Source organism: Kogia breviceps, chromosome 2 (assembly GCF_026419965.1).
Source record: "Kogia breviceps isolate mKogBre1 chromosome 2, mKogBre1 haplotype 1, whole genome shotgun sequence".
NCBI classification, from domain to species: Eukaryota; Metazoa; Chordata; class Mammalia; order Artiodactyla; family Physeteridae; genus Kogia; species Kogia breviceps.
Genome location: NC_081311.1, coordinates 120334584 through 120362032, shown reverse-complemented (window position 1 = coordinate 120362032; position 27449 = coordinate 120334584). Strand labels below are relative to the sequence as shown.

At 43.3% G+C, this 27449-nt stretch overlaps 1 protein-coding gene across 1 annotated transcript in view; it reads right to left on the bottom strand.

Moving 5' to 3' along the window:
* The window catches only part of KIF5C (kinesin family member 5C), a 169640-nt gene that overhangs the window by 54860 nt on the left and 87331 nt on the right, over window positions 1–27449 (bottom strand). Inside the window, exons 9-12 of the mRNA XM_059054322.2 lie at window positions 27065–27169; window positions 26545–26693; window positions 12536–12684; window positions 1732–1907 (exon numbers count right to left, since the gene is read on the bottom strand). Of these exons, the coding sequence (XP_058910305.1) occupies window positions 1732–1907; window positions 12536–12684; window positions 26545–26693; window positions 27065–27169 (579 nt within the window). The remainder of the gene's footprint in view (window positions 1–1731; window positions 1908–12535; window positions 12685–26544; window positions 26694–27064; window positions 27170–27449) is intronic.

Sequence of the window (27449 nt, the reverse complement as noted above, 5' to 3'; positions counted from 1 at the left end):
AAGAGAAGGACAAATTAGAATGACAGCTGACAAGTCATAATCAGGCCATCCATGGGTAGAGACAAGAAGGTCAAGCCACTAGCTTTGGTGCCCCCCTCCCCAGGCTGAGGCTCTAGGACTCAGTTCTCTCCCAGATCTCTCAGTCTCACCCTGTGATGGACCACACATGCTAATCTCAAAATGTGTGCTTAACAGGGTTTTCAAAAGACACGCTAAAGGAAAATGATATAACAGAAAATGTCCTAGGTTGGTCATTAGGAGGCAGAGGCTCTAGGGTCAGCTCTGCCAGCTACCAACTGAGAACTGCCAAGGCCTGGCATTTCCTACACTTCAGGAGCTGGATTCAAGACTCTAAAGTCTCCCTCAGAGCAAAGAGAAATCCTCATGCTGCCAAGGTAAAAGATCCTAATTCCAATCGCTGCGGGCTTCTATTCACAGAGAACAGAGAGCAGAATCATGTTATCACCCCGCATCCGGGATTCTTCGGGGATACTAAAAATGAACCATCAATTCTAAATGCTATTAAGCAATAGCATTTCTTTGGAGAAATTGAGAAATCCACATACACTATTCACTAACTTACTGATCTCCCTTTTCTCTCATTTTGTTTGAGGTTTTACATAAAACACCTGGGTAGAAATGGAAGGGTAACTATGTCTAGTGCCTAAAGAGTAATTAACCCAGCTCTCACGGTGTGAATATCTTATTAAATGTTACCCAAAGGGTAGGGTGACCCCAGTTTAACACTGCAGTTATAATGCAAACCCCCAGAGTCATGAGCACAAAGAGAGCCAGCTTCCTCATGGCAACCAGTCACATTTCCCTTGTGAAGGTGATACCAGACTCTGAGCTTTACTCAGAAGAAACAGGCCTGTAAGATTAATGACAACGTTAACATAACAAAGCTGTTTCATCCAAGCCAGAGGTGTCCCCAAGCACTCTGAGCTGAACCACAGCAGAAAAGATGAAATCAGACTAAAAATATCAGCAACCTTGATGAAATGAACTGAAAGGATTTAGATATTCCAAGGGCAATAAGCCAAGATCACGTGAAACATCCATTTAATTTCCTTTGCCTCTGGGATTCCTAACCCGACCTTCTTTGGAAATGAATGATACAGTGTTCTCCAAGATCTCTTTTCCTTTATTCCAATTTGTGCACTGACATGGTTCTTTGAGTCCCAAAAGTTTGCCATGAAATTAGACATCCCAGCATGTCCAGACTACTTCGTTCAAGAGGATGCCCCTGAAAACAGCCTTAATGATGCTGCTATTACCGGCTCCTCATTCCAGGGTCTTAGAGCTACATAATTAAAGTACACACCTGAGTTTTGGGAGCTACCACCTTTGCCCCTATAGCTGGGACACTGCTGGAATTTCCAAGAGGTGATGGACAGGCCCAGAGAAGAAAACAAGGGACAATTAAAGAAAGATCACGCAGCCTCCACTCTCATGCAGTGATAAGGCCCCATCCAATTTCTAGATGTGAAGACTCTTGGCTACCCAGGTCAACACTCCACTCTTCCAATCAAGTTTCCATTCCACATGAATCCAGTTCCCCGAGTCTGCCCAATGAAGAGCTAGGGTAAATACTAGGAAGACGGGCACAAACATCAGTCTGAAGCCCTACATCAGTTCTGGGGGGCTTGAGCTGCTTCCGGCCAGTAAATCTAGGACCTGCTACTTTTAGTTTTTGTACCAGCGTGAGGGCTATAATCTCTGACTACGGACCTTATCATCCAGCTGTCGGTAGAGACTGGAGATCTCCTCATCATACTTCTCCTTCTCCTCTGCAGAGATGCCAGCAACCACAGGAACAATGTTGTCTATGATGGGGGTGTTATCACAGGGCTCCAGGGGCTTCTGGTCCTTAGCACTGATCTGTTCATCCTCGGGCACAGCTTCTCCTGCAAAGCACAGCCGAGAGGAGTTAGGGATCGAAGAAATTCAGCATGCAGCCCTCCAGGAAGAGGTCCAAAAATAGTCACTCCCGTGAAAAAGACACAGAGGACACAATAAGGAGCTGTGGCATAGAGTTATAGCTTGTGTTCTTTCTATTTGTCAAGAAAGGTCATAGTGAATTGACCAAAACGGATCTAAGGAAGGAGACTATGTAACACTCCCTCCCCCCGTGATGCATCACTGAAGTAAACTGGTTCCATCAACCACACAAGCTCTCCAACTTTGCAGCGATACCCAGAAATGTTGCATTCAGTTTTCTTTGTTGAGGAATATGCTAGGGCTTTACTAGAATCATATCCTCTCTAGCAATTGATTCAAAGGGAAACAGACCTCTGAGGCATCCTAATTACAATTAATTAGGTTACTGTTTCATTCATAGAAACAGCCAAATCAAGGAACAAATTCGCCATTGTTAACAGAACACCGTAGGGCCCAAATCCTCAGACTCTGAGAATCTCTGACTCTGAAACAGGAAGTCAGGGTAGACCCGGACCCGGGAACTCTGACTGACATCGCACAAACACACATACCACTATACCACTCTCTCCCCCAGGAAGTCAGAATTAATTGTCTCAACTGGAGAGTTCAAAGAGAATAATTTCTTGTGATATCAGGTAATACCAGGAAAGAAAAACCAGCCAATCTAGAATATCATGCAGACACTCTGCATATGGCTTCTCGGTCTGCAGAGGAGCATTTATGGGGCCTTCGAAGGAAGTAGTACCAAACAGGACCATGCAAACTGAGGGAAAAGGTGAAGTTCTCAAGCCGGTCAACGGCTATCCCCAACAAGAAAGCCACCTTGCAAAGACAGACTGCATAAAAAGTAGTCTAGGAAAACCATGTGGCTCAACTGCGTCTTTTAAATATCTTCTTGGAAAGCAAACCAAAACCAAACATACTTTTCCATCACAATGTTTACCATCAGTTTCACACTCAGTTCCCTACAATCAGTGAGTGTCTGCAACGTTCCAAGCCTCACCCAGTTCTCAGCCCGTAAAATGCATTCTGTGGAAATTCCCCAGGAAAACTGTCCTGAGCCAGAGGGAATTTCTCACAGGAAAAAAAAAAAAAAAAAAAGACACCCCAAAACAAAGGAGAGAAGAACTGAACTAATCCATGGCTTCATGAACAGTATATATCAAGTCTCAAGAAACCCACCTGAACACTGATTGTGTACATTTATCTCAATATAAACAAAGCACTTTGTGATGATGGGTTAGCTTTGCTGCTTAAGACTCCATTATCTCACTTAATAATCACAAAATGGTACCATGTGCCTCCACGTCCAATAAAATTAACACTCGATTTCACCTTGGTTTCACAGTTCCATTTGAAGCAGCAACTTGAAGCAAAGCCTGGAGTAAATGATTACTTTGCTGAATACAAAACTGAGCCAATCTTTTTTTTCTTCTGAAGCTCAACTACACTGTACTGTACCTAAGCCTTTTTCTAAAATTATTGACCTGAAACAAAACCAGAATATCTAAGTAGCCTTTGAATTGAATCTGAACCAAATCATTATTTCATTCAGTTCCAGTTCCTGGTTTGAAGCATCCATCAACAACCTTAGTGTGCTGACCGGATTTCATCCAATTAAAGGATCTATATTATCTACAGCCTGCTATGCCCATGGGCTATAAAAGCAGTACCATGTTCTAGTTCCTAAGGATTTGTGTGTGTGTGTGTGTGTGTGTGTGTGCTTCAAAACATTATATATATATAAAATTATAAAAATATATATGTAAATATCTTTTTTTAACCATAGAGTATATACTAAAACTTGAAAGCCCTCCTTCTCCTCTACCTCCCAATTCTGTTCCTTCTCTAGAGAATTTCACCACTAACAGTTTGGTAAATGTCCTTCCCCCACTTGGATCATGACTGTATCTCTAATTTTTCAATCCTAGCTTCTGAAATTTGTGAACAGGGCAATCCAGTGCAGTATGAATTGATCTTCCAGCTAAAGCATAATGAAGATGAAATTCTTAACTGCACTAGACCAGAAACCAGCCAGAATATAGTCATATTGTCCACAGGCCAATTCAGCCCAAGTCCAGAGGTAAGATACAAAAACATCTGAAAAGGACATATTCCCTGCATTCTTTGCTTCCAAACGACCACAGAGGCAGTGATATCGTGAGGTTGGGGTGAGTTAAGGAGTTGCCCAGTGCATATTTCCATTTGTCTGGGTGGGCAGGAGTCAGGGCTGAATCCCACAACTTAGCAGTGGGTGACCTGCTCTAACCAAAAGTCACAGGCTCGACTACTCCTAAAGCTGCCCTCTTCTTCCACTGAGAACTTATAGCATTACGAAGTTCCAGAGTTGTCCCAGTTTAGAGAGGTTCAACAGCTAGCCAACACTCCTCTGAGGCATCTGAAAGTGACCAACAGACACTGCATAAACACGGTCAGTGCCAAAGCAGGACACTAAGCCACCCTGCACCTTCTACAGATCTAGCTACTATCAAGCCATTTCCTGCTTAACCTCTTGCTTTTTGTAAAGGCGAGGAAATAACGATGCCTTTAACACAGCACTGTTCTAAAGATTAATTAAACTAGTATATGTAAAAAACACTGAAGTCCATCTCTTATCCCCTCCTCTTCCTGACGAATTGTCAACTTTTTAGGTTTTGCAGATAAAATATCATTTTTACTTATCCTGAGATTAGTGTTTCTGGGGTCTTCACAATACCTTTGGTAGTTAGAGCTCAGTTCCCCCAAAAAATACAATACAGCCATACGAGTGCCTTTAGGGTTTATTTATTTCTTTTTATTTTTAACATCTGTGTTGGAGTATAATTGCTTTACAATGTTGTGTTAGTTTCTGCTGCATAACAAAGTGAATCAGCTATACGTATACATATATCCCCATATATCCTCCCTCTTGCGTCTCCCTCCCACTCTCCTTAGCCCACCCCTCTAGGTGGTCACAAAGCACCGAGCTGATGTCCCTGTGCTATGCGCTGCTTCACACTAGCTTGGTTTTATTTTTATTATTGTGAAAACAATATTTGAAACCTATAGCAGGTTTTCTGGTTTCCCTTGAACAATTCTCTGAATCGAAGCATCAACATGTCCCCCACAAAACTACATCTAAACAGCAAGCCCATCCCAGTTTTTATTCTAAAGGTCAGGCAGTCAGGATTATTTTTTGCAGCAACCCTTCAAGCAGAGAAGAACAAAGCAGCAACACGCAGGAACAAAAGCAGGGGGTGTCTGGGGGAGAGCACAGCTCCTGCCCAGAGAGGAACCAAGAACAGGTTTTTCCAAACACTGCTGCCCTTCAAAGGACCGAGGAAATGACTTCCAGAAGCGTCCCTGGTAACTACACTGTCCAGCTCACAGACATGTCTGGGGATTGTAAATTCCCAGCACTATGCAGGACCTGACACTAGGCAATCTGTCTCCATGGCAATCTCACAGCATTAATGGAGAATATTCCCTGCAATGCAGCGGATGGGGTCTTCAGAGAAGCCCCCATGAGGTGATTACGGAATAACCGATTGTAACACAGAAGACAGCTGCAAACAAACCCTGGAGAAATAATGCCCTAAAATCTGGAGGTAGGAGAACAAGAAAAGGATCACAAATGAAGATTAGCATCTATTTTTATTTTTATTCTCCTTTGCATGAAAAGCAAATTTCTCTCAGTTTATCCCTTGAGGATTTATATCTGCTGTCTATAAGGAAAGAGCTTATAATATTGTAAAGCATCTGATATTTTAGAATGAAAACTCTTCCACCCACCCACCCTAAGAAACATTTCCCTTTTTTACATAAGCATTCTGGCATTTCCTAATTTCCTATTGTCAGATGTAATTACCTTTAAGGACTAAAATGATTTGTATGTACACAGGAGCATTCAGTTGGAGCATACCTATAAGGCTGCAGAGCACTTTAATTATAAAATGAAAACCCCCCAGAGGGCATAAATAACATTTCCACAAAAAGTAGAAATCCATCAATTGCAATAAACAAGAATGACAGACTAACCAAAAATTCTTGTTAGTACTATTAGTTAAAAAATGCTAAAACAGGCTTTTTGGGGTTTTGTTTTTTCAAAGAAAGAAAGAAGGAAAACCATTAGGCTGCCAGTAATTCATTAAAATTTCACACATGAAGTAGCAACAAGCTAGTTATCCTTTTTATAAGTTGAGTCCCTAAAGCCTCTGGAGAACACAGTAAGGTAATTGGCTTCTCTCTGCAACTCCAGGGCAAAGATTGGCTGGTCACTCACAGCTTGCGCCAGAAACCAGATCAGATCTGGCAAAGGAGGCACTCTCTTTTAATACCAATTAAACAGGCCCAGTGGCAGACCTAATGGCAGGTAATTTCTATATCAAAGAAATGAAAAGGAAATCTTTAAGTTGCCAGAGGGTAAGAGAAGCTGGATACAAGATGTCATTATATAAATGGGAGGTTTAAAAAAAATCATTCCTTTATGGGATTATTTTGCACTCAAATAGCATCTTTTACCCTATTTCCTCAAAATATTGTAAGAAGCTTAAGACATTCTCTAATCCTTTCTACAGTAATTTTCTAATAAACTGGTCACCCAGGACTCTGCATCCTCTTTACATTCTTCTTAAACAGGCCACACGATTCTCCTAGCGATCAGTATTTCTATTAGTGTTTCATTGTGCTCTCAAAAGAAGGAAGAGGGCCTAACAAATTAGACCTCTCAAATGAAATGCTAACTTCTGAAGTTCTACAATAATCAGGAATCTGAGAGGGGGGCCAGCATCTTCTACATATTTAATGCCAAAAAAGCAAATTGTGTCCCAACTACGGAGGCTGCACAGTTCCACAGAGCCCCCATCAGCCTCGAGGTTACAGATTTAGCTACTTAGAGAACGAAGCCTGCTGGCCTGGTGGGTTTTATGTCTGGAGAACGAATCTGCTCTAGAGATTGCAGATTTTTCCACACCTTCTCAGATTGTGATGAAATAATTTCTTTGCATGACTTCAGCAGATGGGGTAAATCTACATCCACTCTGTTAGAAAATATTATATTATGCAAGAGATGCTGCAGATATGCAGTTTCATCAGGTCATTTCCCTGCACTTCTGACACCTGGATATTCAGGGCCTCTTTTTCTGACTGAAGCCCTTGTAAAAAGTTATCATTTTTTTAAAGAACAAAATTCAAAGAAGTACCAGAGAAAAGGGCATGTGTAAAGACTGACCTGGCAGAGACTGGGAACTATGGATTCAACCCCTCTCTAAGCATCATGCCCCTAGGCCTTCAGCCCTCCTTCCCCATCCTCTTGTCTAGAGTCTTTTTGATGGATTGAGGAGGAGGGGGCAGCGGTGAACTGGAAGCTGAACTACCTAAATCTATCCCCACTTACAGGATGGTTCGAATCCTTCCTGTACATACGATCAACAAGCAACAGAGCTGGAAGAAAAGAAAGATCCTATTTGTGACAGCTGCCCACTCCCTCTATCTGTCCTTAAGCAAGTAGGCTGAACAAATTTCCATGAGGCTAAAGTTGCCAACAGAGCCTCCAGATTTGCAGAAAGACTGCCCGTCGATTTTAGCCCACAAGATGTCACTAGGAGATTGTGGTGGACATGTGTTGTTTTTCAGACACTCAACAGCCATTCTCACAACAGCACCTTGACTGCCTTGTGAGGAATTACCCCCTCCAGTGCATGCAGTCTTGGTCAGACAGCACCTCAGGGTGTCCTTTGTCCTTCCCCAGACAAAGCACACACTCAGTGCGGTATCCTCCGTCTCTCCAGGGCCTCTGGGTCTCCAACACATGAGACAAGGATGGAAACATATTTAGAGGGGATCTACTCCAGGTGTGGTCCCTTAGAAGCACAGTTCCTCAGCTGTTCTTTCGGTTCTGTGAGTCACTCATTGCCTTTTTTTTTTTTAAATTGAAGAATAGCTGATTTACAAAGTTGTGTTAGTTTCAGGCATACACCAAAGTGATTCAGTTATACATACACGTCTATTCTTTTCCAGATTCTTTTCCGTTATAGGTTATTACAAGATACTGAATGTAGTTCCCTGCTTTCTCTTTTTGTTTAAGCTGGCAGGACCTTCACTGGCCCAGTGGGGAATGGAGCCAGGAGAGTGGGGGGTTCTCCCCACTCCTGCTTTGTAAAAACAAGGTGTGACACCCCCCCCCCTTAAGCTCCCACGCACATGCCCTGGGCCACGCTGCCTGAATGGCAGTGGCAGAAATGAATGAAGGCTTGGTGTGGTATGTGTGCATTACTATGAGTCCCAGGACACGTTCTGAGAATCAATGTTCTACTACACCCAGTGGAGAAAACCGCCAGGCTCGCATCGGAAATAGCCCATTAAGCTATAAGAATATAGGTGGGGATGGGGTGAGGACCAGCCTATAGGCACGTAACAGGATAGTATTTCATGGCTTTTGAATGACTTTGGGCAGGGAATGCTCTCTCCTGTGGCCACTTGTATCAGACGTACCGCTCTTCACTTATTTACAGTATCTGCCTGGGCCCAACTGGCCGCCGAGACATCATATTATTTTGCCTTTCCCAGTCCTTTGTATTCCTACCTCATTCTGCAGTAAACAGGCAAAAGCACAGGCATGCACACATATGCATGCTTTTTCCTGCTACACTCCTCCTCTCCTGCTCTCCTACCGCTGGAGTGGAGCAGCCAAATTTTTAAATTATAAACACTGTGCAAGGAAAGGAATCTCTTTCCCTAGGGAGGGTGCACACAGCTGACAATGCTCCTTTATCACGTTCTGACTGCAACCTGGGAATATCCATGCGGAGCCGTCACCGCAGGGAACTCAGCAGCTGCCCTCCCACAAGTTTAGAACCAATGTGTGTACCAAATTTCAAAAGAAAGTTGGAAATATCCTGCCACTTGGGTTTTAGTGGAGGGCACTGCCTCTTCTCTCCACTCCACCTTTCAAAATCCCTGCTCTCTAGTTGACACATCCCAGCCGTGCTCTCGTGATCATGAGGAATCAGGGTGCTCGGGACACCCCACGGAAGGAATTCCAGCCCCTTCTTTTCACACTCATCTCCGTGGCCTAAACACAAACCACCAGGGCTGCACGCAGGCTGCACCCACAAGGGAAAGAGAATGAATTCAGGAGTCCAGCGCCCTGTGGAGTCACCTTGGGCGAGTCTCCTATCCTGCCTCAAGGGCTGTTGGAGGATTAAACGTCTAGTCTCGGAACAGGACCGAAAGCCTCCGGGTTTGGTTGGATGTGCAGTTCATCCTTAAAATAGTTCTTCACTGATACCTGGTCAAAGAACCACTCCACCATGCCTCTACCTGTCTCCTTGCCTGCCTGACATTTTTATACCACTACAGTAGGTTCTCTACATTTGAAAACTTTTGCTTCCAGAAAAAAAAAAAAGTGTTAGCTTGCCGGACAGGAGAGCTCCATCCATCTCCCTACTCTTAATCACTCAGTGATTACGTGGTAATGGTGGGGGTGAGTGGAGGGGTCTCTCAAGACCCTCCCCCTCTTCTCTTCCCTCTCCTCTCTTCAGGAGTCTATAGAGGACCTCACCCTTACCTATGCCTTCAATTACCTCCAAAAGATCCATGGCAGCCCCCCTGAGCTCCTGACCTAACTTCTTATTTGGCATTTTCACCTGGATGTTGCATGGGCACCTCAAACTCCCCTCCTCACCTCCCTTGCCTCCCTTCTGGTTCTCCTCCTGTGTTTCTTGTCTCGGTGAGCAGTTCTGCCCTCCATCCAACTCAGCAAGCTAGAAAACTTGACACTCTCTCTCCCTACAGCCTACTCCTCACCAAGCCCTGCTGATTTCACCTCCTAAATACGTCTCTGGTCCATCCATCTCTCTCCCTTTCCAGTGCCCTGTCTCTCAATTCAACGACTATAATCTCATCCCTGGAAGACCACCCCAGGTCCTAGCCCTCCTCCCACGCCCTCCAACACGACCAATGGATCTTCAAAAATGCAAATCTCATCATACGATCTGAAGCCGAATAACCTTGAATGGCTTCTCACTGCTTCCCAGATAAGGACCAAAATCCTGAACAAGGACGACATAGCCCTGTACGGGGCATGCCTGTCCCTCTCTCACCCATCTCAGCCGGTCTCGCCCAGCCCCAGATCTCCACACTGGCCTTCGCTCCCGCCCCTCAGGGTTATTGTAAACCTGGCTCCTCCCACCCTACCCGCACTTCCACCCTCACCTATTTTGCTCAGCTAACTGCTCTGTTTCTCTCAGATCTTATTCCCTAGGTCACTTATTGGGGGAAATCTTTGCTGACTTGAGTCAAGCTCAGGGCCCTCTGCTGTAATAACTCTTAGCACCTTATACTTTCCCTTCTGGATGAACAGCACAGACTAGCATCACATGGTTATTCATCGCGGTTGGAGCCTATCTCCCCCACCGGCCTGTAAGCTCCGTGAGGGCAGAGACCATGCCTGACTGCTCACCCTTTAATCTCCGGCACTGCATTAAACACATGCTTACTTAACAGACATTTATGAAAGTCTATCACGTGTCAGAAACCATACATTAGTTCTCCTGAATTATGTAAGTTAAGGGCTTAGGTAGGATCTCACCCTATAGGGCATGGAAAACAGTAAATTTCTGAGTGGATCTACAAGGTGGGACAAAGAATTAAAATGATGCCAAGTGAACAATCCAAGAGCAGGAGAGAGCGCCCAAAAGAGATGCAAGGCATGAGCATGGGTTAGGCAAACAGGGCAGTGCGCAGACCCCAGAGGACAGCTGACTGAGGGATGGAGAACTGGAGGGTTGGAGCTTGGCAAAGGACAGGAAAGAAAAGAAAAAAACAAGGTTAGTTGCCCACACCACGGTGTTTCTAAGGCCAGTTCCCCCTCCCCTTGTCAAGAGGCTTTACTGAATGTTCCAGTTGCCCAGCAGAGAAGTGACCCAAGAGAATCCCAGAAATAGAACAAAATTTCATACAGCTACTCCCTGCCTTGCCAAGCACTCCTCCCCACTCTCCTACTCCTGCCAAATTGCAAGGAATCATCCACAAGCCGCAGGTGCTGAATTATTCAATAATTCTAGCAGCTTTCAAAACACTTGTGCAGCTAGAAAATCTCCCCAAAAGAAAAGAATTGTGTTATTTAGGCTACTAGGTCAGTTCTTGAACCTCTCCTGAATCCTGGTTGGCTACATAATTGTTTTTTCAATTGAACGGTAGCTCATGGACACCCCACCCTTCCTAGCAAAAACAGTGGCAAACATATAATTACAAGACGATCTGCTGCGAGCTCTGCAGTTATAAGCAGGCAGGTTACCTGCCAAACCTGCACAGCCGCCCCTAGGCTCCTGCACTTACCCAAGACTGAGATCTGATGCAGCACCTGAAATAAGTACCAAACGTGGCAGCAGAGAATCTGAAGAACAACTTCCAACTATCCACTATTCCCCTACACACACACCCCAAGCTGCCTTGTTTCAGTGAAAAAAAAAAGGGGGGGATCTTCTACCTTCTAACCTCCGTCACCAAGTGAAAACCAGTAAAATAATCCGTCCGAGCCTGGATCTGGAAACCTTTCTTCGGCACCTCGCCCACTCCCACCCACCACTGCATGTCAGCCCTCTGAGATGTTTTCTTTGAGCAGAAAAAACCAGGGAGAATGTTTCAGGGAAAAAGAAAAATGAGTCACGAAACAAGCCTTTAAGGCTCCATTTTAGGACAGAGTTTCTTCAGGAATCCTCTATTTCTGGCTCTGAAGAAGCAGAGCATGAAGATGAATTGGGCAAATAAAAATGCAAATATTTGCCAGCGGTGACTTTTAACCCCAAATCGATTATAAGACTCACATAGGAGAGAATGATATTTTTCATTTAATCAAAAGCAATCAGAGCCCCCAAAGTCGTGGGCACTGCCCTCTAAACCTCAAACATGGCTACCAGGGAGGGAATTACAGTAATAGATTGAGGCACATCTCACTGCAAATAGATTAGGGGAACCTTGTAAACAGTCACTTGCCCACACTAAGAATGTATGTCAGGGGCTTCCCTGGTGATGCAGTGGTTAAGAATCTGCCTGCCAATGCAGGGGACATGGGTTTGAGCCCTGGTCCGGGAAGATCCCACATGCTGCGGAGCAGCTAAGTCCATGTGCCACAACTACTGAGCCTGAGCTCTAGAGCCCGCAAGCCGCAACTACTGAGCTCACGTGCCACAACTACAAAAGCCCACGTGCCTAGATCCCATGCTCCGCAACAAGAGAAGCCACCACAACGAGGAGCCCGCGCACCGCAACGAAGAGTAGCCCCTGCTCACCGCAACTAGAGAAAGCCCACGCGCAGCAATGAAGACCCAACGCGGTCAAAAAATAAATTTAAAAAATTTTAAAAACCCTTCCCCAGAAAGCCATCGGGGAGTTTGGGTAAAAAAAAAAAAGAAAAAAAAAAAAATGTACGTCAGCCAAGTGATGGGGTGGGGAGGGGATGAGTGCTAGGGAATAAGACAACATCTGCTTGTTCACATGGGTGGTTGCAAGGCAGGACCAAGCTCCATCATCATCCACTCTTTCCTAAGTGCCCGAGGATGCCAAGAGTTGTAGGGGGAAAAGAAGCACATGCTCATGCCTCATTCTTCCTTACCATTTCTCCACCTGTTTAGCTCCATCTCCAGATGCTGGAGAACATTCTTCAAAGTCTTGTTTTTCTCTTTCTCTTTTTCATATTTCTTCTTCCATTCTTCCGCTGTCAGCTCCAGGTTCACAGAGACTGTATTCTTGATGGTCTTAGCCCTGGGGTGAAAAACATAAGGGAAAAATTCTGAGCATAGCTACTAGCATTCGTTAAATCATGAATATAATTAAGCCTCAAATTCCTTTCACACCAGAAGATTGGGACTTGGGGAGCAGGAGGGATCCTGGAACTTTTACCTATCACTCTCCTAGCTGTATTAATGGCACCACTATTCCTAAGGCTCTAAACTCATCTTTTCGTTTTTATTTCTCCTTTACTTGCTGCCAGTCTCTAGATCCAGTGGGATTTTCTTTCTTTCTTTTTAATGAATTTATTTATTTATCTATGGCTACGTTGGGTCTTCGTTGCTGTGCACAGGCTTTCTATAGTTGTGGTGAGTGGGGGCTACTCTTCTTTGCGGCGCGCGGGCTTCTCATTGCGGTGGCTTCTCTTGTTGTGGAGCACGGGCTCTAGGCACGCGGGCTTCAGTAGTTGTGGCATGCAGGCTTAGTTACTCAGCGGCATGTGGGATCTTCCCGGACCAGGGCTCGAACCCGTGTCCCCTGCATTGGCAGGCAGATTCTTCACCACTGTGCCACCAGGGAAGTCCCAGGATTTTCATTCAGATGATCTCTTGGGGTCTTTCTCTATTCCCTCTACCACCACCTTTGTCTATGTTCTCAGTAACAACTTATGGTTATAGCCTTTTTCAAACATTCAGCATCCTCCTTTAAGCATCTTACATACCACTGCCAGATTCATCTGCCCAAGTAGAGCTTCCTTTCAATTCAATTAACGTCTATGAAACACTGGGGATATACCAAGATAAACGAGACAAGGTCTCTGGCCTTGGAGCTTACAGTTTCTCATACCAATAAATATACAGACAAATCAACGGTTTCTCTTACTCACATTTGGTGCCTAGAATCATCCCTGATGTGTTTAACACATGCCAACACATGACACCCGAGACAGGTGGGTCACTTTACGAACTCAGCCTGGCCAGGTGAGACCGTGGCTCCCTGCCGGGCACATCCTTCCCCACCACCCAGGCAACTGTCACCAAGTACGAGTGGAGGGCCCACTTTTCTCAAAAAAAGTCAGAAATTAAGATTTTTATTTGTATCTCCCAGTTTAAGACAATTCTTCAGAATGATGTGTGGGACAAACAAACATGTCTAATGGCCACCATTTTGCCACTTGGGGTATAAGAGATGGAGTGGCCTCCTAGGATGGATGGCCTGCGGGGGAGTGTGATGCCACAGTGGATTTTTGGACAGTAACTCAAGGGAGCAAGAGGTGAGAGCTCAGGCACACTGGGAGCTCCAGCCAGTAATGAAAACCTAAATACATGATTCACTGACTTATGCACAAAAATGAACACATAAGCAGATTTTTCCAATTAAAAAGTAAATTGACAGAGGGAGATGCAAGAGGGAAGAGGTATGGGGACATATGTATATGTATAACTGATTCACTTTGTTATAAAGCAGAAACTAACACACCATTGTAAAGCAATTACACTCCAATAAAGATGTTAAAAAAAAAGTAAATTGACGATGGCAGAATTCTACTTATTGCATACTTCTGAAGAAGTAAAAACTTCATTTAAAAATATGTGATATCCTGTTTTATTTACTATTGACTTTTTCATTTTAAACTCCCACCAGTTCTTGTCCTGTCACATTTGCTAGCACTATCTGATGTGGGATTCGGGTTAACTACTGTGGTCATGAAATGACATTTTGGACATGATTTCTATTTCAGTGAAAGAAATTCAGCAGTCCTCACCAGTGCTGCAGACGTCATTCCAAAAATTAATTCCTAAAGCAGACAACTAAATAACCCAACTGTCAAAAGAGGAGTTAAATGATTTCACTGTAATCATTTCAGTGTAATTCTCCCTCACTCACTGTAGCTTAAGGCTGCTGTCCCCAGAAGTGCTTCAATTCTAATTTTTCAAATAACAGCAATCTTATTGCTACTTTAAAGTCTATGCCAATTTGACACTTTCACCTCACCTTCTAACATCCTCAGGCAGTGTCGTGGGTGTTTCTCAGATACAAGCACAAACACTGCAGCATCCATTATCAACTTAGTTTAGTAAGGAAGTGAACAATAACCTATGGCTGAAATGCTTGTGGACATTTAAGGGTATACTTTGAGGCTACTAATCTTTTTTTTTTTTAACATGATTCCTTCCTTCCTTCCTTCCTTCCTTCCTTCCTCCCTCCCTCCCTCCCTCCCTCCCTTCCTTTATTTCTGCATTGGGTCTTTGTTGCTGCACACGGGCTTTCTCTAGTTGTGATGAGCAGGGGCTGCTCTTTGTTGTGGTACACAGGCTTCTCACTGCGGTGGCTTCTCTTGTTGTGGAGCATGGGCTCCAGGCATGCAGGCTTCAGTAGTTGCGGCACGCAGGTTCAGTAGCTGTGGTGCACGGGCTTAGTCGCTCCGCGGCATGTGGGATCTTCCCAGACCAGGGCTCGAACCCATGTCCCCTGCGTTGGCAGGCGGATTCTTAACTGCTGCACCACCAGGGAAGTCCAAGGCTACTGATCTTACTTTTTACATCATAGAGAGTCTCTTGATTTCCAGTGATACTAGAAAGGGAAGAGTAGAGCCTTTATGCTATACTCAGGCAGGTTTAGCCAGAAGTCCAGTTTTGTGAGCGGATCCAACAAGATAATCCCTCGTATAGCTGAATCTCATTCTCAAAGTTCTTTTAAGCTGTTGAGAAAATTCTTTTTCTCCCACTTCTGTAGTAATCTGAGTCCTGGCAAGAGATAGTCTACTCAAATCGGGAAGAGCTTAACAAAGGTATGGGAAGGGTGATGGGAAATAACAAGGGATAATGGGTACCCCACATTAGTGATGGGGGTGCCGTTACCACCCTTAGGCTAAAGGGGTCCCAGAGGGAGGGAGCTATAAGAAGAAGGCTGTCCATACTCACAGATAACAGAGAACGAACTAGTGGTTACCAGTGGGGAGGGGCAAGATAGGAGTAGGGGATTAAGAGGTACAAACCACAATGCATAAAATAAATAAGCTACAAGGATATATTGTATAGCACAGGGAATATAGCCCATATTTTATAATAACTATAAATGGAGTATAACCTCTAAAAATTGTGAATCACTGTATTGTACGCCTGTAATTATACAATATTGTACATCAACTATACTTCAATTTTTTAAAAAGAGAACAAATTAAAAAAAAATTTTAACCCTTAAAAAAAAAGAAGACTTCCCAGTAGAAGCTATAACAGCTTTTAGTCTAAGAACACAGCCAACCCAAAGTGACCCTTCAGGGAAGGAGTCAAGAAATTAATACCTTGACCTCACTCTCTTCTTTCCTTATGACTCTGCCTGCCCATGTTCATTCCCCATTGGTGGAACCTAACTGGAAGCCAGAGGCAAGGGAGCCCATGGTAGTTGTCCAGACTGGTCACTGTCCCAGGGCACAGAGCAGAGCAGAGATGGTACAGAAACAATCCAGAGGAGCAGAAGGAAGCTATACAACCCAACTCCCATTTGGAACTGAGAACAATGGTGGGAAACCATGTCTCCTGCTGCTGTCCTAGACAGACTCCATTCAGTCCCCAATGAGGCAAAAACTTCATGCCTCTCCATCCACTAAAGGTAGAACATGAAGAAATCAGCTAACACTGATTGGGAGAGAGATTAATTATCCCAAAAGTGTTCTACAGATTTAAAATAATCTGAAATAAAATCTCTGGAGTTTTGCATATATCTATAGAAATTGACAACTTGATTCTAAGATTTATAATAAAAATAAAGAGGGCCAAGAATAGCAAAGACAGTTTTGAAGGACAAAGCTAGAGGATGGAATATCAACACATTATAAAGCCATAGTAATTAAAACGGATTAAATAGTCCAGAAACTTTAGAGTAGAAACAGAATAGATTATCCAGAAACAGACACTCGGCTATGTAGCCATTTGATTTACAACAAAGGTGCGCATATAGCACAGAGGGAAGGGATGGTCCTTTCAGTACACGGTGCTGGGGTGGGGTTGGAGATGACGATTTTTATCAACTCCCTCAATAACATATTAAAAAATTCTATTACAGATGAATCATATGCATAAGCGTGAAAGGTAAAACAATAAAGCTGCTAGAAGAAAACAGGAGAGTATCTTTAAGACCTTGGGGTAGGCAAAGATTAACTTCTTAAATAGAATAGAAAGAAAAGATAAATTTGACTTCATAAAAATTTAAAACCCCCTCTTCATTAAAAGTCACCATTAAAAGAATTAAAACATAAGCTGCAAAGTGAGAGACTATATAAACAATCCATATATCTGCCAAAGGACTTATCCAGAACAATCCCTATAAATCAATCAGAAAAAAGCAGACAACTGGTGAAAACACTGGGCAAAGATCTGAACAGGAACTTCACAAAAGAAGTGCCAATAAATACCACCCACAAAGGGTGCCGAACAACATTAGCCTTCAGGGAAATGCAAAATAAAATGACAATAAGATACTTTTACACACCCAATAGGATGGTTAAAAATTTTTAAACTGATAATACCAAGTGCTGGTGAAGATGTGCAGTGACTATAATACTCAATTGCTACTAGAGGGAGTATAAGCTATTCCAATCATTTTAGAAAACCCTTTGGTACTATCTATTAAAACCAAATATCTTATATCCTATGAGCTAGCAATTCCACTCATAGGTATATAACCAACAGAAATGAAGACATATGTTCGCCTAAAGACATGACATCCAATGTCATAGCAACTTCATTTGTAATAGCCACAAGATAAAAACAATGCAAATAATCATCAACAGTAGAATGGATACATACATGCTATATTCATACAACAAAATATTATATAACTATGAAAACTAAACTACTCCTACACCTAACAATGTAGTGTACTTCAAAGATACAATGTTGCATAAAAGAAGCCAGATACAAAATAATACTCCATGTTTTTACTTGTATCAAGTTCAAAGACAGCAAACAGTAATCTAAGTTGACAGAAGTTAGGATAACACTTACCCTTGAGAGTTGGGTACTGACTGGAAGGGTTCAAAGAGAGGCTTCTAAGATGCCAGGTGGTGGTTACATGTGAATATACCTGTATAGTTAAATTTTTACTAAGTTGCATACTTAAATGTATTTTACTATATGTATGTTATATTCAACAAAAATAAGTTAAGAAAAATAAACTGATGTGGAAAGAAATCAAGTCAGATACAAGAATTTCTAGATTGTGGAAGAAACAAGAGTTACTAAGAGAGATACTGAGCTTCTGTGCCTGGAGTTATTTCTTTTTAATAGAACATATATTCTCCTATCTAGGAGGTTGAAACCAACCTTGCAAAATGGAATAAAGAGTGTCTTGGTCCCTTGCTCCCACAAGAGACCTAGAATAAAAGGATGTTGAACATCTATAATCTCTTTTTGCTTCTTACCATGAACTTTAGGAAAATCTACAGAGTAAAAGGGCCTAATGATTAGGTTCTATCTAATTTTGCCACCAGTGTGGATTAGCTAGTGGTCTAATGAGTTTTGTTTTGTTTTGGTTTTGCCTTGTTCACTGTAGAGCACTGTCCAAGTGTCTTCCAGCTCTCATACTCTTTGCTCTTTTATTTTGGTATTTTCCACATACGTGCTAGCTGTCAATCACACTAAGCAGTGTTACACCTGGACCCTCTGTTCAAACACAGTGAATAAACATGGATCCTGGGCACTCAGGACACAGTGCCAGGACTCATGAGCATTTCCTGCTCAGCCTGATTTCCAAAAGAATTTCAGGTAGCTAACAAGGAAACACAAAATTGATGGGATAGCAGAAATTAAGAAATGCTCTTAAGGCAGGTTTTATCATTTCTTCTAGCTGAAGCTATATAGCAATAGCAATACCACCCAGCCCTGTATTTTGGGGACATCACCTCCTTGATACAGGAACAAAAAACCAATAATCCATGGGAGCCTTACCATAGCCATGAACTTACTGCTCATTCATCATCTTTATGCATCAATCTCACCCTGCTAACATATGATTAATCCAGTGTGACCTCATCACTCACAAGGGAGCATAAAAGTATCTTGGGTCTTCACTTTCAAAGATCCTCAGTTTGGTTTTTCAACCAGATCCCCTAAGCTGTATACAGAAATAAATGCCTGTTCCACAAACTATGACCATAGCAGACACTGAGCAAAATCCTAACCAAAGGCTAGTTAGGGGAAGAACCTTAATTAATATTCGGTTTACAATTTAATAGCAAGACCTACTTAGCAGGAATGAGCCAAATCATAAAGGTAAAATGATCAGGGTATCTGTTTTGCAGTTTTTCATTGTTTCAGCTTGCTGTAGAGAGTTAAGCACCACTTAAATAATATGATCTAGGCCTGCACCAGATATAATATCTCTTCTCCCCATAGGGAGGGAACCAGGATCCGGTTTTTAAAAGATCTCAAAAAGCTAATGAAAGTTAACCATTTTTGGAGAAGGCAGACCAAGCACAGCAGAGAGCAGAGGCCACAGTACATATTCCACCTAGATCTCCATACAAAGACAGTTACATCAGAAAAGGATACGCTGACATATTCCACTGAAGGATGGAAAGAGGAAGACTCTACCCCTCTGGTTCTGTTATGTCCTCCTCAGCACCTCTCAGTTACTCTGTCACTGAAATCGCAATTTACTTGTTCAGAACCACATGCCCAGGCTTCCAAGATTACTGATCACGTGCATTTCTACCACCTTCATTAAGCCCCCATATGTGATGACACCATTATTTGGCACTTGAATCAAACCCTTGTTGAAGAGGGAAAGTCGTAGAACCACTGGTTCACATCACTGTATGTCCTGTTAAATCCCATCCCCACCTATTTCCTGCATAATTGCCTATATTTGTACTTTCTGGCCAAGATCAGTTCTAAATGATATAGAAACTACATATTGTTGGAGTTTCTTCAAATTACCTCGGCCTCCCCCGGAACAGCCAGGAAGATGTTTGTTCTTGGTACCTTCCTATCTCTTGTTTTCAGCATTTTCTTTCCCTCTCCAGGACAGTAGTGGCATTTGAACAAGGAGCTCCGGACAAACCCACACCTTCAATGCATAGAAGAAATCTGTAATGTATGATTCCACATGGTGAATGGTGTGTGTGAGAAAGAGATAAAGAGACTGAGATCCTCCCACTGGGGTGGAAGAGGGTAGCCCAGCATCCCTCTCTATCAGTCAGGGTTCTCCAGAGAAAGAGAACCAACAGGAGAGAGAGAGAGAGAGAGAGTGATCTTATATATCTGATGTCTTATATACCAGAGAGGATATCTATCTATCTATCTATCTATCTATCTATTGAAATTGGCTCACTGGAAACTCAGGCAGAAATCGATGCTACAGTCTTTGCGGCCATGGCTCACGGGCCCAGCCGCTCCACGGCATGTGGGATCTTCGCGGACCAGGGCACGAACTCGTGTCCCCTACATCGGCAGGCGGACTCTCAACCGCTGCGCCACCAGGGAAGCCCCGATGCTACAGTCTTGAGGCAGAGTTTCTTCTCCAGAAAACCTCAGTTTTTGCTCTTAATGCCTTCAACGGATTGGATGAGGCTCACCCCTATTATGGAGGATAATGTGTTTTACTTAAAGTCAACTGATGGTAGATGGTAACCACATCCACAAAAAAATTTCAGAGCAACACCTAGGTTAGTGTTTGATTAAATAATTGGCTACTACAGCCTAGTCAAGTTAACACATAAAACCACCACACCTTCTAATCTGCTCTGGGTCCTAGTTCCCATATAAAACACCTAACCTTCTTCTGGACACGTGACTGCCTCAAAGCACCTTCCCATTTCCCGGTAAGGCCATTTCCCTGCTCATGAGTCGGAGATGTAGGGAAGGAGAAATTAAAAGCTTTAAATTTTGTCTTTTGAAAAATTTTAATCTTCGGAGAAACATTAAGAATTGACCAGCTTGTATAAAGATTTGGCATCTGGTTAAACTAACTGTCATCCACAGCGTTTCCTCCTCCAAGAGCAAAAATTAACCCTATTGGTGTTTAGCAACAGGCCCTCCAACAGGGGGTGATCTGATTCTTTCTCCATCCTATGTCAAACCTGCAGCCAAGCATCTCCCTTGGCCAAAGTGCTTGCTCTAGTCCCGCAGGGAACTTGTTCTTATGCTCTGGGGACATGCATTTTGCACACACACCACTCAGGCTCTACCTAATCCAGCTGCCATTGAACTGAGCGTGAAATGGCACAATTTTTTTTTTCAAAAAGTGCATATCGGAAAAAGAAAAAAGAATATTACTTTCCTAAACTATCCATTCTCCTTTCACATTTAAGATATAAATAAAACCTTTGAATTATTCATGCTGGATCAATCAAATCAAACTCTTGATGTCAACAATGTGCTGATTCAGGTTTTTTCTAAACTGATTGGTCTGCCCCCTGGGGACCCACCTCTCCCTCATTACCATCACAAATCAAGGTACATTAAATAGGCTTTCATGATTGGGTGATTTGATAATTGATAAAGGGGTGATTTTCACACTTCTAAAACTTAAAAATAAACTTTTTGAATAGTGCTGTAAAAGTACTTTGGGGACTTCCCTGGTGGCACAGTGGTTAAGAATCTGCCTGCCAATGCAGGGGATACAGGTTCAAGCCCTGGTCCAGGAAGATCCCACATGCCGTGGAGCAACTAAGCCTGTGTGCCATGACTACTGAGGCTGTGCTCTAGAGCCCGCGAGCCACAACTACTGAGCCCATGTGCCACAACTACTGAAGCCCACATGCCAGAGCCCGTGCTCCGCAACAAGAGACACAACTGCAATGAGAAGCCGGTGCACTGCAACAAAGAGTAGCCCCTGTTCACCGCAACTAGAGAAAGCCTGAGCGCAGCGATAAAGACCCAATGCAGCAATTAAATAAATAAATAAATTTATTAAGGGAAAAAAAACCACACAAAAAACCCACATTACCTTTCCTCCAAAGGTTTCAGTATGCCTGACAGCACTTCATTTAAAAAAGGGGGGGAGCTTCCCTGGTGGCACAGTGGTTGAGAATCTGCCTGCCAATGCAGGGGACACAGGTTCGAGTCCTGGTCTGGGAAGATCCCACATGCTGTGGAGCAACTGGGCCCGCGAGCCACAACTACTGAGCCTGTGCTCCGCAACAAGAGAGGCTGCAATAGTGAGAGGCCCTGTACACCGCGATGAAGAGTGGCCCCCACTTGCCACAACTAGAGAAAGCCCTCACACAGAAACGAAGACCTAACACAGCTAAAAATAAATAAACAAATTTATTTTTTTTAAAAAAAGTACTTTGGAAGAGTAATTAAAGACTAAAAAATGAAACTCTGGGAGCCAGATGAAAAAGAAAAATTAGTGAAAGTGCTCTAATTTGAGTCCCCATCCCTTAAAGCAGGAAGTGTTCAGCTTCCTGACAGAGGACAGCTTTTTGACTCTCTGCTGCCCTCAGGCATCTGTACACTCTGTCATGTTTCTACTGCTTCAAAGGACCCACTACTGTTTTATTCAGAACATCAACACAGTACAGCCTAGCAACAAACATGGACTTTCTTCGTGTCCTTGAAAGAACCACGTGGCGAGAACTAAGGAACTTCACGCTGCCCTTAGGTTTGGCCACCCCTGCAAGAAGAATATCATGAACACTCATTACACTGAATTTGGGAGATACCCGGCAGTCTTTTATGAGTTCATAGTGCTTAATCTCATTAGCTATCAGATACCATGTCTAATCTGATGTTCAGACTCATGTCTGCGTGTAATTGGGTTCAACGTGTGTAGTTAACAATAAAGCGGGTACTGGCCCCACAGAGAAGTTAGATGTTTTTGAAGAATCCATTAGCTAACTCGAAGATGGAGGAAAGGGAACAAAATTTCACACATTTCTAATTAAGGGCAGGAAAACAAACCAGATCGAAACCCAACCAAATTTCTAGACACAATGGTGTCATAGTTCAGCAACTGCTCTAATGTTCTAGGGATTCCTACATAATAAGCATTAGGTTCATCTGTTCATTCATTTTGATAACATTTGTCTGTTGACCACCTACTGTGTCCTAGTTGTCCTAGGTGCTTGTTGGGACAACTGAGGCTGGTAATAAACTAGTCCTTGTCCTCATGGAGCCTAGAATCCAGATGACTCTGACTAAAGATTATAGACCAACCTATTTCATTTGAAAATATAATTGACATACTATTCATTTCCTGGAATCCTAAATTATCAGCAGGATTTCTTTTTTTTTAATATGCATACTAAGGGTCTTTTAATTTTTATTTAATTTAACATCTTTATTGGAGTATAATTGCTTTACAATGTTGTGTTAGTTTCTACTGTATAACAAAGTGAATCAGCTATATGTATACATATATCCCCATATCCACTCCCTTTTGCGTCTCCCTCCCACCGTCCATATCCCATCCCTCTAGGTGGTCACAGAGCACTGAGATGATCTCCCTGTGCAATGTGGCTGCTTCCCACTAGCTATCTATTTTACATTTGGTAGTGTATATATGTCCATGCCACTCTCTCACTTCGTCCCAGCTTACCCTTCCCCCTCCCTGTGTCCTCAAGTCCATTCTCTACATCTGCGTCTTTATTCCTGTGCTGGCCCTAGGTTCATCAGAACCCTTTTTTTTAGATTCCATATATATGTTAGCATACGGTATTTATTTTTCTCTTTCTGACTTACTTCAGTCTGTATGACAGACTCTAGGTCCATCCACCTCACTACAGATAACTCAGTTTCGATTCTTTTATTGTATATATGTGCCACATCTTTATCCATTCATCTGTCGATGGACACTTAGGCTGCTTCCATGTCCTGGCTATTGTAAATAAAGCTGCAATGAACACTGTGGTACATGATTCTTTTTGAATTATGGTTTTCTCAGGATATATGCCCAGTAGTGGGATTGCTGGGTCATATGGTTGCTCTATTTTTAGTTTTTTAAGGAACCTCCATACTGTTCTCTCCATAGTGGCTGTATCAATTTACATTCCCACCAACAGTGCAAGAGGGTTCCCTTTCTCCACACCCTCTCTAGCATTTATTGTTTGTAGATTTTTGATGATGGCCTTTCTGACCAGTGTGAGGTGATACCTCATTGTAGTTTTGATTTGCATTTCTCTAATGATTAGTGATGTTGAGCATCCTTTCATGTGTTTCTTGGCCATCTGTGTATCTTCTTTGGAGAAATGTCTATTTAGGTCTTCTTCAGCAGGATTTCTTTAATCATTCATTCCAGAAATTTATTTCTACTCCTACTTCATTCAGTCCTGATCCTTATATTACACCCATATCCTTGTACATTATGTCACGTTCAGTCCAGTTCCATGCATGACCATGACTTTCCCAAGCCTATTGAAAGATGGAGGAAAGGGGGAACTTGCAATCACTGGACATCTTATTCTGGGCCAGCCCTTGTGCTACGTAAAAACTGAAGCAACTCATTTAATCCTCCCAATAATTATCAGAAGTAGGTGTTATTATATTTCTTCCTATAGGCAAGGAGATTCAGGCTCCAAGAGAAGGAAATGAGAGAAAAAAATGGTAAGAAGCAGAGCTTAGATTCAAAGCTGGAGTAACTGACCCCAGAAGGCTGTGCTCATCAAGGTCCCTGATCAAGCAGCCCACATGGAAGAGGTTGTGGGTCAAATGATATAGTCTCGGTCCTATAACATCCCACACATTTAGTTATTTACTGGCTGCGTGGTCTCAGGGGCAGGACCTAATGGCTTGGAACCAAAGCCTCAATTTCATCCTCTGCACAAAGGGGAGAAATGCCTACCTGATAGAATTTCTATGAGGATTTTGATGTGCCTGGCACACACGAGTTCCTTTAAAAAAGTACTAGTGATAATGATGATACTGATGATGGCTTCACGGAGATCGGAAGAAAGATAATCATCATTCAGACTTATATACCTAAAACTCTCCCTACAGACAGTTGCAAATGCCTACCAACAGCAGCAGCCTTGAGACAGAGCCCATGCCCCAGGAAGACTCTGGCTTGCAAAGATTCAGATTACCTTTGCTTTGTGGATGAGAATTTTTTTAAGAGATGTTCCCTTTATAAACACATTCAGTGCTGGTTTCCTCAAACATGTCTTCAGAGGAAACTGTTAAAGCTCAAGTTTAAGAAACCAGGAGAGATGGGGCAGGCAGGATGATCACCACAGTACTCTATGTTTCCCATAAACAGATACAGGTTTATAGGTATTCCGTGACCCTTAAGAAAAAGTAGGTGTGGGCTTCCCTGGTGCCCTGGTGCGGAGCCTGTGCTCCACAACTGGAGAGGTCACAACAGTGAGAGGCCCACGTACCGGGAGAAAAAAAAAAAAAAAAAAAAAAAAAAGTAGGTGTTATCCTACTGCAATCCATTGACCTAAGTAAGCATTGTGCTAATCAAGGAAGTGATCTGAGAGGAAATAAAGTACCCAAATCCAATTTTAAAGATATATTAGTTCTACAACCATTCAGTGTAATTATTATTTATTTAGACATCCCACAGGTGCCATGACTGGGTAATTCTATGTTCTGTTGAGGGTTCAGGAAATGACTGGGGTTTAATGCAGTTTAAACAAGCCGTAACAATCTCCCATTCAGAATGCCGACCACCATCTGGGCTTTCGCTAGGCATCTTAAACGATTTCTCAGGCATAACCACACAACACACTCCCAGGAGGAAGGCAAAGGGGAGTGCTCCATGCATAAGGCAGCTGGAGCCCACAGAGAACTGGTAACTTGTCTAAAGATCACACAGTTGTTTGAAGGGAATGACAGCAGTAGAATCCACAACTCCCACCCTCAGGTTCAGGTTCAGCCCATTGAGCACGGAAGGTGCTCAGATTTCCCCAAGCCACAGCACCCCAGCACTCTGGGAACTAGCACCTGAGGCAGCCATGCAGGGAGGATGGGGCTCAACACCTGAAACCGACAGACCATGACTGAAGATCAAGAAGGGAAGGGGTGAACTAACCCATACCCACGAATGTTGTTGTGGGACTACTGACTGTCCTTGCTGCCTACCCAGTAAAATTCTCAGACATCTAGGAAATCTCCTTTGGACATTTTTGAAGGTGAGAAGAGGGCCGACATACCCCCCTTTCCTCAGCATACATGATGTATCTCCTACCCCCAGGGTGAATATCAGGATTTCTTCTCCCCACCCTTTTATATTTATGCAACTACTCTACAATCACCTAAGTTTCAGTTATTCTATCAGCAAATTTGCAATGGATCCCAAATACTGAAGTAGTTACTGGTAGTAGTGGTACCACTAATCATACTACCAAGACTGGTAGTTACCAGTCGAGTTATATACACTTGAAATCCTGTGAACCTGAGAGACTTAATTCCATGACGAACAAAAGTAACACTCCACTGAATACCCAACAATCACATCTATAAAAAGCTTGAGTTGTTTCTTTCAGCATCATACCTTTGAGAGGCATATTCCTACCCATTATTTTATTTTATTTATTTATTTATTTATTTTGGTGGTACGCGGGCCTCTCACTGTTGTGGCCTCTCCCGTTGCAGAGCACAGGCTCCGGACGCGCAGGCTCAGCGGCCATGGCTCACGGGCCCAGCCGCTCAGCGGCATGTGGGATCTTCCCGGACCGGGGCACGAACCCGTGTCCCGTGCCTCGGCAGGCGGCGGACTCTCAACCACTGCGCCACCAGGGAAGCCCCTACCCACTACTTTAAAACATAACTGTTCCTTTGGCCTCAGTAAATGATGCCTCAAGTTTACAGGTCACCTGCTAGATGCAATTTACTAACAGGCTGCTTGCATCCTCGCTCTGTTGTTCCCTCTCTGACCCTAGCCCCTCGCCACTCACTCCTAACACCCAAGACCCAGCTCAGAGCATAGGTTCCGAGAGGCCACGCCCACCTTTGTCCAAACATTAGCGTTGACTTGGTCTCAGCTTCATTGAATACCGAGGGAGAACAGCAAATAACGATGGTGGTTCTACAGTTCCCACCCAGAGAGTCCTGAAGAATCCGAGTCATCTTGCTATCCCGGTATGGCACGTGTGTTTTCTATTTAGGAAAAGAAAAAATATTGACTGTTACAGCCCATTCAAAGAGAAAATACAGAGGCAAGCAAGTTAGTGATGGGAACTAGGCTTAGAAACATGTGAAATAAAATTCCGTTGCCTGGTCTTTGGATCTTTGCCAAAGTTTAGAATGCCCATTCTGGGACCACCCGGGTCATACGAAATTAGCATCACCATTCACACATTTTAATGCGCTAGATTTCCCAGCAAGCAGGGCGTCCACAGCCAGGATTCCCCCTGTCCCTTTCTGAACAAAAACAACTGAATCTCTGGGGTGTGTGGCATAGAGAGTACGTGAACCCAAAAGATGACTTCTCATAATATCATTTAATAGATGGGGACAGGATCACTTACTGTCCCTTCTGCCAAGGCAGAGATCACGTTTCCAAGAGCAGACAAAGACTTATTGATATTTTTAGCTTCGTCAAGAACAGCTCCCTCGGCACCAGTTTTGCTGACCTACCAGGGAGAAGAGAAAACAGTGAGCTGCACAGGACAGCAAAAGCACAGAGGAGAAAATTCCAATTCACAGGAGGGCAAGCGGGGAGGAAGAGACTGATGTGAATCCTCCTGGAATGCAGGGGAAAATAAAAGTAAGTAAGAATCACGGTGATAAAACCTTCCCTTGTGCCTGAGGCTGGGGATTTGTTCTCTCTTGTTGCCATTTTCCTCTCAATTAGGTTTTAGGGGGAACAGCTGAGATGCCTCAGGTGTAGAGCTGCGAATGCTTCCCAGGGGA